Source organism: Sprattus sprattus (genome assembly GCF_963457725.1).
Source record: "Sprattus sprattus genome assembly, chromosome: 3".
Classification (NCBI taxonomy): Eukaryota; Metazoa; Chordata; class Actinopteri; order Clupeiformes; family Clupeidae; genus Sprattus; species Sprattus sprattus.
Window position 1 is genome coordinate 12,241,452 of NC_137922.1, and position 14,555 is coordinate 12,256,006.

Below are 14,555 nucleotides of genomic sequence, written 5' to 3' on the forward strand. Positions count from 1 at the left end.
CCCAGACAACACTGCGGAGCCCTTCCGCTTCCTGGGCACAATCATCTCCCAGGACCTCAAGTGGGAGCTGAGAGAGCTCAACTGTGGATGTACTTCCTGCGGCAGCTGAAGAAGTTCAACCTGCCAAAGACAATGATGGTCCACCTGCATCATCGAGTCCATCCTCACCTCCTCCATCACCATCTGGGACGCTGCTGCCACTGCCAATGACAAAGGCAGACTGCAGCGTATCATCCGCTCTGCTGAGAAGGTGATGGCTGCAATTGGCCATCTCTACAGGACCTGTTCGCCTCTAGGACCCTGAAGCTTGCAGGTAAGATTGGGGTTGATCCCTCCAACCCGGGTCACAAACTCTTTGAGGTACTTCCCTCCAGCAGGAGGCTGCGGTCAATCAGGACCAAAACCTCGTGCCACAAGACCAGCTTCTTCCCGGCTGCAGTTGGCCTTATCAACAAGGCCTGGGGCCCCACCTGACTTGGACTATTATCCCGCCCCCACGCCTCAAGTCTGTGTTACATGAACACACATTACATTGCACATTGCAAAGAGCACATTCACATTGCACTCCTGTTTTGCATTTCGCATTTTACTTTACTTTTTTATGTATCTTTTATTTTATATATTGTTTTTTTATGTGTAGTTCTTATTGTGTTTTATGTTTATTGTATGCACATATGTATCAAAGCAAATTCCAGGTAGGTGTAAACCTAATGGGCAATAAATACAATTCTGATTCTGATTCTGAAAACCTTAGGCTTGTCTGGGACCTTATTAAATCTCGCGATGCTTTACAACGGGAGTAAACAGTCGCCATTTCTAGAAAGTAAGAGGAATAAAAACTGAACAGCTGAAAGAGTATCGAATGGCTTGTCAATAGCCCGGCAAGTGAATGTCTGAAGTCTAACGCCTGTGAATAACTTGTGCTGTTCTCCAGCCCAGATAGTCAAATCATTTGTGAAGTGAGGAATAAAGAACAGGCGCCTCCAAAATCATTACTCTACCACGTCTCTGGGCCTCCACGCTGGGGAACACTGGCACATTGGACAGGAGCTAGCTAAAGCTAACAGCTAGGTGACTGCCTGGCTAGTCAGTTCTCTCTGAATTGTTTCAGCCCTGAAGACCTGGAGATCATTTATGATACATATTAACGATGATTATTGAAAACCTCGATGCCTTGAAGACGTGGCTCTCCAAAACGCTTGAACCCATGTAAGTTGGAAATGACCGAGCCAGCTAGTTACGTGCTAACGTTAACGTGACTTGGAGTGAACAGCGCCGGCTAAGAAGTGGCGTTGCAATGAAAGACTTTTCATTGCTCTAATAAAGAATTATTAACACCTCGCTAAATCACCACCTAGTAGTCCATGGTGACATAAATAGTCAAGCTTATACGCGGGAATGCCTGGTAAGGTTGCAGGTTGGCCACGTATGTTGTGGTTAGGCGTATGTATTCTGTAGTGGCAGAATAGGTTAGGGTAAGGTAGCCATCTAGCTAATACTAATCTGGTCTAAAGTTAACTGCTATGGAACGTAAAATAGCAAGTTCAGTCTAAATGGTTAGCTAAGAGCATTTTGCATTGTTATAGGTATATACTGGGGTGCTTCTGCTGAAAAGTAACATTAATGCTTGCTGTCAATTTGGCAGAGTGAGGATGGTCACCCGTTGTCTTCCACCTCTTGTTAGCTAGGTAGGTTGGTCAGGCAGTAAACACATCCTCACAACGGATATGACAGGTTACTCCTTGCACAGTTCTGTTTTCCATTCACGTCGTATTTATACTCCTCTATTTTGCAGATGTGATGCAGACCCATCTGCCCTTGCCAAGTATGTTGTCGCCTTGGTAAAGAAAGATAAGTCGGAGAAGGAATTGAAAGCACTATGCAACGACCAGTTGGATGTTTTTCTACAGAAAGGTAACTTTTGATCAATACACCAGTTACTTGTTCTAAAAATACTGCACTAAACATGTGATGGAGACTGGTCACCATGTTTTGCTATATTTATGTTAAAACCTTTTAAAAAGTAAAACCTCAAATCCGAGGTTGCCAACAGAGACCATATTGCTGCCCATTATGATTCAATTTTTTCCTTGAAGTTATGCTTACTGACTTCATGACTTTTTGCAGAGACCCAAATATTCGTGGATAAACTTTTTGAAGCTTTGAATTCAAAGAGTTATCTACCTCAGCTTGTCCCCGAGCAGCCTGCCTCAACGAGCCGCCCAGCCGACCCGCACCAGCGCACAGACAAGGATGAGCCAAGAAAGGAAGAGGTGAGTGCGCCCTGGGTAATAGTTGGGTTGGGGGAATGTGTGGAGTTGTGAAATGTGTTACCAAGTGGTGACACAAGGTACTAGCAGTGAACCTTTCCGGGATTGCAAGTGGGTTAGAGGAAAGTGTCAAATCCACACAGAAATGTAAAAGCTCTGTGTTAGGTGAAAATTCACACTCAAGGTTTACCTCGGACTCCGGAGTTGTGAATAATTACATTTGTATTCAACAACAAGCTTTTTGGGCTCAGTCACAACTTGGCAGGTGAAAGTGAGGCAAAGTTAAACACAGGTGTTTATATATGTTTAAAATGAGCCTTCTCTGATGCCGTAGTATTATGTCAGCAGAGATAATCACATGGTGGGTTTCCCTCTTCTGAGGCCATCACGCTTTTCTTCCGCAATGTATGCATTTAGCCAGGCAGAGAAGAAGGATAAGTAGTTCTTCTTATCGGTCCTTGCTTTCTCTCTCTCTCACACAGACACACACAGACACACACACACACACACACACAATGTTCACTTCTAAGCACATATACAGATATAGAGGCATCAGCACTTGAGAATCAAAGTTATACTGAAACAAAGAAAAGCCTTCATCTATTACACAAAGGCATATGATTAATACAAAGGCATGTATCCTTGATTATAGTCAGAGTTTAACAATTATTTCTATCACTCAGTATAGTGAAATTTAAGTTAAGGTGGTGCTGTAATCCAGCCATACACATTTTAATGCATTTTTCAGAATGTGTGCAAATCCCAAGCATCTGAATAGCACAGTCTGCAATTTGGGTAGTTTGTACTAACAAAAGGCATAAAAGAACCAAAGCAAAAGCATTTACTGTTGGATGACACATTTGTGGTGGTTTCCCTTTGTTCAAAAATAGTACATTCCACTTGCTTAGAGCTGTGACCTTTTGTAGTGTTTAAACACCCCAGTTAATGGTAATTTGCCCAAACAGCCCAGTCGTGAGGAGGACCGAGATAAAAAGTTCTCCAGAAGGGTGAACCACAGCCCCCAGCCCAGTCGCTACAGTCGGGACAGCAGGTAAGAGCTGAACAGAAGCTCAAGACCACGACCTGTAATATAGGTTAAATATAAAGACTGATAACAGTGTAGTTTATTTTCTCTCTGTGGCACTTCTGTCTTCCCTGTCTGGAACTTTTTCAACTTTTTCTGTGCATCCCGTAGGAGAGTTGACGACCGTAAGAAGGATGACCGCACTCGGAAGCGTGAGTACGAGCGGAACCCGCCTCCCAGGCGCGACTCGTACCGTGACCGTTACAACCGCCGACGGGGCCGCAGCCGCTCTTACAGCCGCAGCCGAAGTCGCAGCAAAGAGCGCCCCCGTGACAGAGAACGCGAGCGGGAACGTGACCGTGAGAGAGACCGCGATCGCACGCGCAGCCGCTCACGATCTAGAAGCCCTGGCCGCAGCAGAGGTGAGCAGCCCGGCTGCTGAGTAAAGAACAGCTTCGCAGGCAATGAACCCGTGGTACAACAAAATGTCCCGTGTTTGTGAGTTTGCTGAGAGAAATGGGGAGTGCGTGGGCAGGGGAAAAAAAAACCCAAAAAAGATCAAAACCTGCATAGTAGCAGTACGTCCAACCTGAATTCAAGTGGGTTTAACCAAAGGGCCCGCTACATGTGTATATTTGTCTGTGCTGGAGATGTATCTTTGCAACAGGTGAGATCCATTGCACAGTAAATCTCTTGAGACTCCCAAGATTGTGCAGTCATTGGAGAGGATAATTGGAGGAATTTTGAGCGTTGTCATCATTTGGGTTTGAAATTAATGGAAATTGTATCTTTATAAGTGGCAGAGGTGGTAAAACTGACACAGTTAAGCATGCCAACAAAAGAAGGAGAAACCTTCGATATGTCTCTTTACACAAAGTTCCACAAAAATGGCATTTCCCAGTCGTGATGGCATGTCCTTTGTGTCTCTTAACAGAGAGGGATTCTGGGAAGAGCAAGTACGAGCAGGACCGGGTGGACCGGCCAGAAGGAGGACCTCCTGATGCTTACTCAAACCCGCCCCTCCTTCCTGGCCCCTCCTCCACCCACTTCCCCGTCCCCACGCTCAGCAGCACCATCACAGTCATCGCCCCCGCCCACCACGGCAACAATGTCACAGAAACCTGGTCTGACTTCCCTCCAGACCACCAGCTGGACCACCCGCCTCCACCCTACCCCAGAGGACCGCCGCCTCCACAGAGGAAACGCTGCCGTGACTATGATGGTAAGATGGCAGCTTTGAAAAGTGATTAGCCGCACGCTCCTTTATGTTAACTTTAAAACAGTCACTTTGGCTGAAACGTTTATATTCTGGACAATTAAGAAAGTACGCCTATTTAGTTTAAAACGAAATGTACTTGGGGTGTAACTTCACAGATACAAATCAGAAACCGGAACAGTTTTAATGATAACGATTTGACTACATAGGAATGCAGACCCCTGGATACATCTAAATGTACCATGAACTGGTTGATGGTCCAATTCTAAAGTTATGAATTGCTTGACTTGACATTTCATAACAATAACTGCCTCTCATTCACTTTTACATCTGAACAGATTCTTGAGTTGTCCTTTTAATCTATTGTTCACTTTATTCTAATGTCGATTTTGTTTTCAGTATCAGAGGGGCTTTGTAAAGGTCATGAATTGCCATGTACTAAAGGGACTACTGTGTTTTTTTTTATAGATATTTCTTTCCATAGTTCCATGTTTTCAGAGATCATATCAGATATCATTTGCCTGTTTGGATGTCCTCAAAAAGGGTGAAAGGGTACTGTTGTGCAGTATACTTTTTCTTTGCATTTCTTTACCAATTGACTTAACCTCTCCGTCTCGCTCTTTCTTTCTTCCCTCAGAGAAGGGCTTCTGCATGCGAGGTGACATGTGTCCTTTTGACCACGGCAGTGACCCTGTGGTAGTGGAGGACGTCAACCTTCCCAGCATCCCCCTCTTCCAGCCACCCCCGGACGGCCCACCTCCCCCCGGCTTGCCCCCTCCCCCGCCCCTGCTGCCACCTGTCAACCTCAGGCCGCCTGTGCCCCCTCCAGGCACCATGCCCCCCAGTCTCCCTCCAGTCGCAGGTACGAACCGCTGGGCATCAGCTAGTGGTACTGTGTATTACCACATGAACATAGCCTGTACTTCCTCTCTGGAAGAGCCCCATATATCAGTTATATCTTCTTTGAAAGAGAACCTTTTTTAAAGGCTGTGTATCACATGACTAGTGTGGCCATTTGAGTTCTCTTTTTCTGCTCCAACTTGTGGTGAAGCTTTAGAAGGCATCTATGGTGTTTCATTTCTCATGCAAAGCCTACTGGTCATTGCAGTTTTGTTTTGGTATGTAACACTTCCCATGTGAGTGGTTGCCCAGGGTACCGTCTGTTATTTACATTTATCTGATATTTATATGATTGACATCTGCTGTCTATATTAATCTGACCTCTGACCTCGGTGCTGCCCTACCAGGTCCCCCACCCCCTCTCCCAGCACTGCAGCCCTCGGGCATGGACGGACCCCCCAACTCCGTTACCAGCTCAGTGCCCACCATTGTTACATCAGGGGTGAGACCCCCCATCACACAGCCCCCTCCCCCTCTCTTCACCCCTGGTAAGTGACTGTGTGTGTGTGTATGTGTCTGTGTCCGTGTTTTTGCGGGTGTGTAAGAAGATAAATGCGTAGTGCTCAAATGATCTCCCAGGTCAGCATGCGTTTTTAAAATTGTAAACCCTGTCGAGAAACTCATTCTATTTCGTTAACATGGAAGGCCTCAAGAGAAAATGATTGCAGTGTGACTCAAGGGTAATATTACCTTGAGTCACACTTGCGTAACGAGAGTTTTGTTCTTAAAATTTCACCAAATTATACCTTAAAAACAATATAAGTGTGGGTACATTCTCTTGGTATGTTAATTGTTTTTTTTGTGGCGTGTGTGTGTGTTTATATTTGCAGACTCCTTTGAGCCAGATGGATACAATCCAGAGGCTCCCAGCATGAGTGGCAGCAGGCCCATCTTCCGTCACAACCGTAGCAACCCACCTAACCTGAGACCTAACCTGATTGGCTTGACGATGGGAGGGGTGGACCTTCCGCCACGAGGTCTGGCACTCACGCAGACTCATACAAAATTACCCAAACCAGCACAGATACAGTTACATACACATTTATAAATGTCACAGTACACTCAGACACTGGAAGTTTGCACATTGGTTTCAAAGGTTTGGTAGCTTGAGTAGTTTATTTGGTATTGCTATTCTGTTTATCATCGTTGCATACTATAAACGAATTGCTGTTGTTAGTAGTTGAGGTACGTCCGGTCTTTATCTTTTTTTCTGTAATACTGTTACTCCTGTCCCACAGACAAGATGTCCAACAGCAACAACATGCGCATTGTTCTGGAGTCGGACTCCAGGAAGCGGTTAGGTGGACCCCACGATGGACTAGGGCCAGTCAAGAAGCCCTGGCAAGAAAAGTAAGCCTAGTGACACACCGTCATCTACATTAATGCTCATGCACTCTCGCACTCATACTCTTAACCATACACGTACTGTCTATAACCTTGATAAGGCTTTCATCACTTTTTGATGTATTGTATACAGTAGCTTCTCTGCTGTTGTTCAGTCATAGGATGTTCTATTTCACTTCACTCACTGACAAATTAAGCGGTAAGCGGTACGTGAATTATCAGAAAACTCGGCACCTCACTGAACAGAACTAAGGCTAGCAGTTAAGATGCCAATTACTTAGTCACAAAGAGCCTTGAGTAATTCTCTTTCCACCTCTCTCTTCCACCACACGCACACACACACACAAGCATGCACAGGCCAAGCTACATACATAAGCCAAACCACCAGGGCTTCCATAACAAGAATCCCTTCAGCCTGGCCAACACCAAACTGGACGTCCGCCTGATCCCGCCGGAGCTCAACAACATCAGCAAACTCAATGAGCACTTCAGCAAATTTGGCACCATTGTTAACCTGCAGGCAAGTCTATGTATATATACACGTAAGCGTATCACTAGTCAAGTGAACCCCCTCATATACCTATACAAAGAAAAGCGGTTAAAGTATTGGAATTAGTATGTACTCAAACAGTTCAACACTCTTGCTCTCACACACAACCAAACACACTTTTCTAGATTACTTAACCTCGTCTTGGTGACACTGTTTGTGTAGTAATTGCAGTAGTAATTTGGACTGTGCAGTTTTTCGCATGAGGAGTAAACGTATGTTGTTAATCAGTCGTCTAAGACTGGATGCAAAAAAAAACAAAAAAAAAACGTTTTAGCTGGCTGTCAGTGAGCAGATACTTCAGCTAGATTAATTTGATCACACTGGCCTTCTTCAGAACTGAAATGGTTGTTTTCGCATGCTTAACTTTATCCAATAGCCTGACTATAAATGCGTGTTTTCCATTGTGTGTGTGTGTGTGTGTCTGTGTGTGTGTGTGTGTGTGTGTGTGTGTGTGTCTATGTCTGCAGGTGGCCTATAGGAATGACCCAGAGGCGGCTCTGATCCAGTTCTCCACCTATGAGGAGGCCAAACGCACCATGCTGAGCACCGAGGCCATCCTCAACAACCGCTTCATCAAAGTCAACTGGCACAGAGACGACCTCCCACAGACACACCCCTCCCAAAACACGGTAGAAACACACACACACACGCACCCACACACACACACACACACACACACACACAGCCTGCAGTCACGTTCGTATCCAACACAGGCATAGCACTCCTTTCTGTGCAGTTTTTCACCTTCAGCTCTTAGAAATGACACATTTGCTGTCAGAGAATTCAGTCATACAATAGAAGAACTCTTTTATCTCTTTTTATCCGTCTGATATTTGCGCCCGAGCTTGAAGGGTTGTCTCAGCAGAAATGTGTGTGGTTTGTATTAACTATGGCAATTGTGGTGGCAGTCCATCAGTCACACCCTGTTAGTTTCATGTGCCCCTTCTATACTAACCCTCAGAAATGGACCCATACCCCATTTGTGTGTGATGCCATCTTGCACATACGTGTCTCTTCCTGAAAGTGTGTGTGTCTCCCATCCCCCTCCTTCCTCTCTGTAGCAGCAGGGCATCCAGCCGTCCCAGGATCCGCCAGGGACGACCCTCAAGCAGTCGGTCAAGGACCGCCTTGGCCCGCTACCCGCCGGCAACGCTGAGCTGCCACAGGACCCCAGCACCGCCGCACAGGTGTGTGTGTGTGTGTGTTAATTCATTACTCTGTGTGACCTTGTTTGGAATTGACTGTGTTGTGAGCATATCAGGAACTCTGGTTCAGATCTTACAGATCTGATTTATTTTCTGTCTAACAGAGATCGTAACCTCTGAAAATACCTAGCCCATTACTTATTTCAAGAATGAAGTAAGAACACTGTCTCTAAAAGAGCACTATCGCTTTACGGTCTGACCACCATGCATGCATGCACACAGTGAACATTGCATTGACCAGCTTTTAAAACATGTTTTATTTGATTTAAGAATGCATCAAAGCTGTCTGTGAAGGAAAGGCTAGGGTTCCCCCCTAAACCTGTGGCTCCAGGAGGACAGGTAAGAGCAGGCTGCTGATGGTGTTCGAGGCATGGCCTTTGACAGTGTCCCTTTATTTTCAAACTGTAACCATGCCTTCAGACAACCACCAGATGGCAGCATAAGTTCATGGATGCATTTCTAGCTTCTTTTTCATGGGATGTTCTAGACAGTTTATTGATGATATTGATATTTTGTTGTTGTTGTTTTTGTATCACATACGTTTATATTTTAGTAAAACATATCTGGTCTGTAACTTAGGTCTTCTCTACGTCTACGGGGCTGACAAAGACGGTCTACAACCTAGCAGCAGTTAAAATGGGCCACAAGGGGGCGCCATTCATGGGCACAGCCAGTCCTGAGGAAGCACTGAAAAGAAAGCAGGTGAGTGTGTCAGGAAGTTACAGCTGTGTGTGTGTGTGTGTGTGTGTGTGTGTGTGTGTGTGTGTGTGTGTGTGTGTGTGTGTGTGTGTGTGTGTGTGTGTGTGTGTGTGTGTGTGTGTGTGTGTGTGTGTGTGGTCTGCTGCAGTGGAAATGCAATGAAAGTCCAGATCTGTGAACTCTCCCTCCCCACTGCTCTCACAGGAAGCCTTCAAGCTGCAGCAGGACGTGAGGAAGAAGAAGCAAGAGATCCTGGAGAAGCACATCGAGGCCCAGAAGGTGAGCGAGCGGCCCGCCATTCTCTTTAGCGCTCCGCACACACACCAGCTCCGTGGCTGGGTGGGTAGTTGGTATTAATTGATCCAGTGAATAACGATGACACATGGCAGGTATGCAGGATCCTGGTAATACCAACCTTAAGATTGCCATAGCAGTCCCAGACAGTAACATACTCTCCAGTCTCTTGATAGGAGCCAGTGACCCTTTGTGTGCCCGCCTGTTCCCATTTTTAGCCGGAGGAGAAGAATTGTAATGCAGATTGGTAAAGGGATGAGAATGGAGTTTGATGGAGGTTTTAGAAGAGTGGGACAGGGAGGGGCTGAATAACAAATCATCTGTGTGTCTCTTTCACATCTAATGGCCCCCTTTGTGTGTCTGTGTGTGTCTCTCCGTCCCGCAGCTACTGATCTCCAAGCTGGAGAGGAATAAAAGCATGAAGGCGGAGGACAAGGTCCAGATCATGGTCACTCTGACCACTCTTACAGGGAGCATCACCAAACTTCAGGAGGAGATCAAAGGCCTCTCCAGTCCCGGCTTGCTCAAGGGGACCAAAAGCAAAGCACAGGTACGCAGCATTGACATCCTTCTAAAAAAATACAGGGGCACAGTATTGGAAGTAACAGTAATTATTGTAAGGAGCATAGGTTGGTACTTGAAAAGCTCTGGCACACACTTAATGTTGTTTTAAAAGATCAGGCAGACAATGCAGTTTTTAGAAGCACAGGGACATACTTCGTTACTTTTGAAGCACAGGAGGACAGCACTGTGTCATACCTCTGTGCACAGTGATGAATGTTATCCTCTGAGGCACATTTCTGGTGAAAGTTTGTTAATATTTGAGCCCAAAAGCCAATCAAATGACTCCCCTCCCTTCAGTGCTCCTGAAGCAATGTGCGGATTGGCTAAATTTGTTCATGATTCAGTCAGAGCCACTGTTTAAAAATAAATATATACTGAACGGAAAGCTGCAGTAATTAGCTGAATGTGACAAAAGTTGATTGAATTAGAATTATGGATTCTACCGTATTAAAGCGGCCTCAAAATAGTTGTACCTGGCAGAAGAACAGAAAGAGTACTTTCATCTTTTTATTATTGGGGTTGGTATTAATGTGTATGATTGTGAAACATGTTTTCCAGGCACAGAAGGATCTCCTGGACACAGAAATGGACCTCTACAAGAAGACCCAGGCAGGAGAGGACACGGCCCAGCTGAAGATCAAATACACACAACTCCAACTCGAGGCACGTACCACAAACACACACACATGCTTTGGACTTTATTCTAATGAGGCTTGCTAATCAAATTTCATAGCACTTTGTCTTGTGCTGATTGTTCCTGCACGAAAAGACAGTAATGAAGGGGCTAAATGGTAAAAGAAAAGACCTAGAGATGCAGAGAACAGACAGATTGCAGTCACAAAAGACATTGTAATATGAGCAACATTAAAACAGATAGATGATAAATGCCAGTGTTGATGATGGATAACAGTCCTCTCTGTCTCTTCCGTCCCCTCTAATAGGCAGCCAAGCGGGGGCTCCTAGCTCCAGGGCGGGGCAGAGGGGCTCATGTGAGGGGCCGTGGGGGCATGAGGGGTAGGGGCCGTGGGATGAGGGGCCGGGGGCGCGGGGCCCAGTCTATGCATACGGCGGTTGACCACCGGCCCCGCTCGCTGGACATCAGCGGCTTCAGCGACGCAGACCGCGTAGAGCTGCTGCCACACTTTGCAGTGAGTCCACAAACATCCGTACATGTTAATGCGTGCATATGTATAGGGTAGGGATGGGGTTCTCTATGGCCCTTTAGACCTCCCCTTCAGGCTGTTTTTCCCATGTGTTCAGGGCAAACAGGCAAAATGTTCTCTCCAACAGCACTATATAGCATTCTCTACAATGTGGGGAGCTGAAAGTCGGTTGCTTCAGCGGTTTTCCTGGTCTGAACCACAGTGAAGCAAATGATACTCTAGCAAAGTAGAACACTCTGTAGTGCACATTACATTAAGGAAATGGTTCCTGCTACATGATCTCAGCATAAATCAATGATGGTATAGCCCATAAGCAAGTGCACCAATGTGTGCTGAGAGTTAAATTAAGGGGATATTTATCAATCGAAGGATTATGATTGATTGCATTTGTGTGCTTTTCTTTGAGTGGTACTGAAACCAGTGTTGGTGTGTTTCTTATTTTAAAGCAATTTGGGGATATTGAGGACTGCCAGATGGAAGACTCCAGCCAGAATGCCATCATTACCTACAGGACACGTGCTGAAGCAGAGCTGGTGAGACTATCTTTGTATCTCTCTCTCTCACACACACACACACACTCTCACACACACACACTCATCAACCAACCACTCTCTTGAGGATACGGTTTTTCAACACGTTCACATTATGTTTGTTAGAAATGTGTATTTCCTCTCTCTCTCTCCCCTTCTTCTCCCTCTCTCAGGCGGCAATGCATGGTGTGAGGTTTAACAACCAGCAGCTGCGTCTGTCATGGCACAAGCCGCCTGTGATGCACACCTCCTGTGACCACGAGGAGGCTGAGCCCGAGGAGGAGGAGGTAAGGTCCTCTCTGATAGGGAAAGTGCACTGTCTCAGCCAGAGGTCAACGAAGAGGTCATGCTTTCTTGTGGTGAATGGAGAACTCGGACTCCTCTTTGATTGGCTTAGCTTTGACCCTTAATAATACTACTAATAATAATAATGCATTTTATATGTATCACACTCTTCATTCAAAAGAATCTCAGAGTGCCAACATAGTAGAAACAAACTTTAATAATAAAATAAAACTAGTAGACATAGGCATAATGGAAAACTTAGTGACAGTGATTTATCACAAAGCCTTATGTTTGTGATATGTAGTCATCAGAGTTATCCTGTGAGGATGTGATGGATTGAATAGTTGTTCTCTGGTGTGTGATTGGCTGACCTATAGCACTAATTGGTACGCGATTGGTCAAGTCTTTTCACTAACCCTTCACATGCTGCTTGTGATTTGGTTTATGCGGAGATCCTGACTCTCCTTGATTGGCAGTTCCAGGAGGACTCGCTGGTGGACGACGCGCTGCTGCAGGACGACGATGAAGACGATGATCACGAGTCACGCCCGTGGAGGAGATGAGGAGAGAAGGAGGAGGACGTGGAAGGCCCTGCACTGAGCTCAGCTGTGCTGTGCTTGTCATTCCCCTCTAGCTCTTGACATTGTTTTTAATAATCTAGTCCCATTTCCGTTGCTGTTATTAACTCCCTAGACCAGACGTGCGCTACAGAAGTGGGTAGGGAGGGGTGGGGGGCGAAGTGTGCCTGCGGTTGATCTGTGTGTGAAATTTGACTCGTGTGTATATACCACAACGTTACTTTCTGGTTATTTTTTTATGATGTAAAAAAAACAAAGTTGAAAGTATCCTTTTTGGTTTGAAGGCTTGCTTGTGGAAGTTTTTTTTTTTTTTGATAATGTCCGACTGAATTATTTGGGTACATTATGACTGTGATTATGGGTTGACTGCAGACTGGTTTGTGTGACGATGATGATGATGATGATGATGATGATGATGAAAAAGGGGTGCTTTAACAGAAGTTTAGAAATTAAGAGCCTCATAGTCCAGCCTTGTTGCATTTGATGTACATATTTTATGTCTTAAATTTTAATGATTTGTATGACTGCCCTTGTACGCTTCTGGATTCTTGGCTTTCATTTTGAAATGTAAAAAAAGAGAAAATAAAGAACTGAAATGGTCTGAAAAAAAATCAGCTACCACAAGAGAGAAAAAAAAGAAAAAAAAAGAGACATTGGAAATAACATCTGCCTTAAATGGCCCAAAAAGATGAGAAAAAAAGAAAAGATGGAAAAGCTGAAAAAAATAAAGACCATTTCAACCCCCCCACCCCCCAGATCTCACCTAAAAGCAATATTCCAAGTGAAACATCCACAATTTGTGGAATTACACTTTCCATATTCCATTGAGTCCGAGGCCGAGTGGTCTGGTAAGTTATTGAGGCATGAATCAAGGTAAGACAAAGCTTTAAATCGTTATGGTATTTCTGCATCGGATCATTCATTTGCTTTGATCATCATATAATATATCCACTAATACATCTGTTTTCATTACACAGATGACCACTAACTCTCGTATCTTGTTTCTCCTTCGCTAGCTCCACTTCAGGGTGCTCATGGGGATGACGCTGCTCTACCCATCTGGTCAACTTGGAAGACTTCAGACAACCTGGACTATTTATTATTTATGATTTCTTACTGTCTTTATACATTCTACTATGTTGCAACTTTGAAATGGACAATTTGAAAAGTATTTTTTTATAGAGAAATATACCTAATTCACCTTCAGTAAAAGTCTGTGTTTGTGGGAGACCACTGTGAAGCAATCTTGTGACTTCTATAAGGATATGGCTGTTGGTATTGTTGGCCTGCAGCATATCTGTGGGCAAGCCTTGCCAACGTCATCTACTTTCATTATTCAGTGATGGGACTGCTGACGGGGTCGATTTTAGATGATGGAAACACGTGTCCACCTCAGCCCTCACCTCCCTCCCTCATGTGCCCCCACACCCCTCCCCTCCCCACCCCACAGAGTGGCCCATCACATCTCATCTGCATAGCGCAGGACAGATAACCCAATCAGCTCCACGGCTGGCCACACACAGCCTGCTCACCTGGGTGCCTGCCACACACCTCCAGCTAATTATAAAGAATTTGATTTGGCTTTCCCCCCGGCAACACCCTCACCCACCATCCCCACAGCGGCCCCCAGTGCTGAGTGAAATAAAAGATTAGAACGTTTGAACAATTCAATGCATGCAGTCTGGCACAGTAGAAGGAGGGTTGTGTAAAAAGCTGGATAGATTGAAAGAGGGGTAATTTCAATTTATTAAAGATAGAGACAAACATAGGGAAAGAGAAATAAAAAGCAAGAGAGAGAAGGACAAAGACATTCAGATGTTAGATATTAAGAGAGAGAAAGACAGAAATAAAGAAACAGGCAGTGATAGAGTTTTTATATTAAGTTTAGGAAACATGGATTGAAATATGAACCAAATAGTTATACCTTTTACTT

The 14,555-nt window shown here is 45.0% G+C and overlaps 1 protein-coding gene across 2 annotated transcripts; it reads left to right on the top strand.

Annotated features, from left to right (window-relative positions):
• Positions 1-815: 815 nt before the first annotated feature.
• Positions 816-13,848, top strand: rbm26 (RNA binding motif protein 26). Of its 2 annotated transcripts, none has more exons than XM_080833992.1 (22): positions 816-1,209; positions 1,796-1,914; positions 2,128-2,273; positions 3,236-3,321; positions 3,466-3,716; positions 4,229-4,516; positions 5,148-5,372; positions 5,758-5,898; positions 6,241-6,387; positions 6,649-6,760; positions 7,103-7,274; positions 7,772-7,933; positions 8,366-8,491; positions 8,780-8,848; positions 9,089-9,211; positions 9,413-9,487; positions 9,888-10,052; positions 10,625-10,733; positions 11,012-11,214; positions 11,676-11,762; positions 11,933-12,046; positions 12,521-13,848. In XM_080833992.1, the coding sequence occupies exons 1-22, from the start codon at positions 1,151-1,153 to the stop codon at positions 12,605-12,607; spliced, it is 3,066 nt and encodes a 1,021-aa protein (XP_080690118.1). In that variant the 5' UTR covers positions 816-1,150; the 3' UTR covers positions 12,608-13,848. The 2 variants fall into 2 exon arrangements, with proteins under 2 accessions (XP_080690118.1, XP_080690119.1); XM_080833993.1 differs by having other exon boundaries at positions 8,369-8,491.
• Positions 13,849-14,555: the final 707 nt, after the last annotated feature.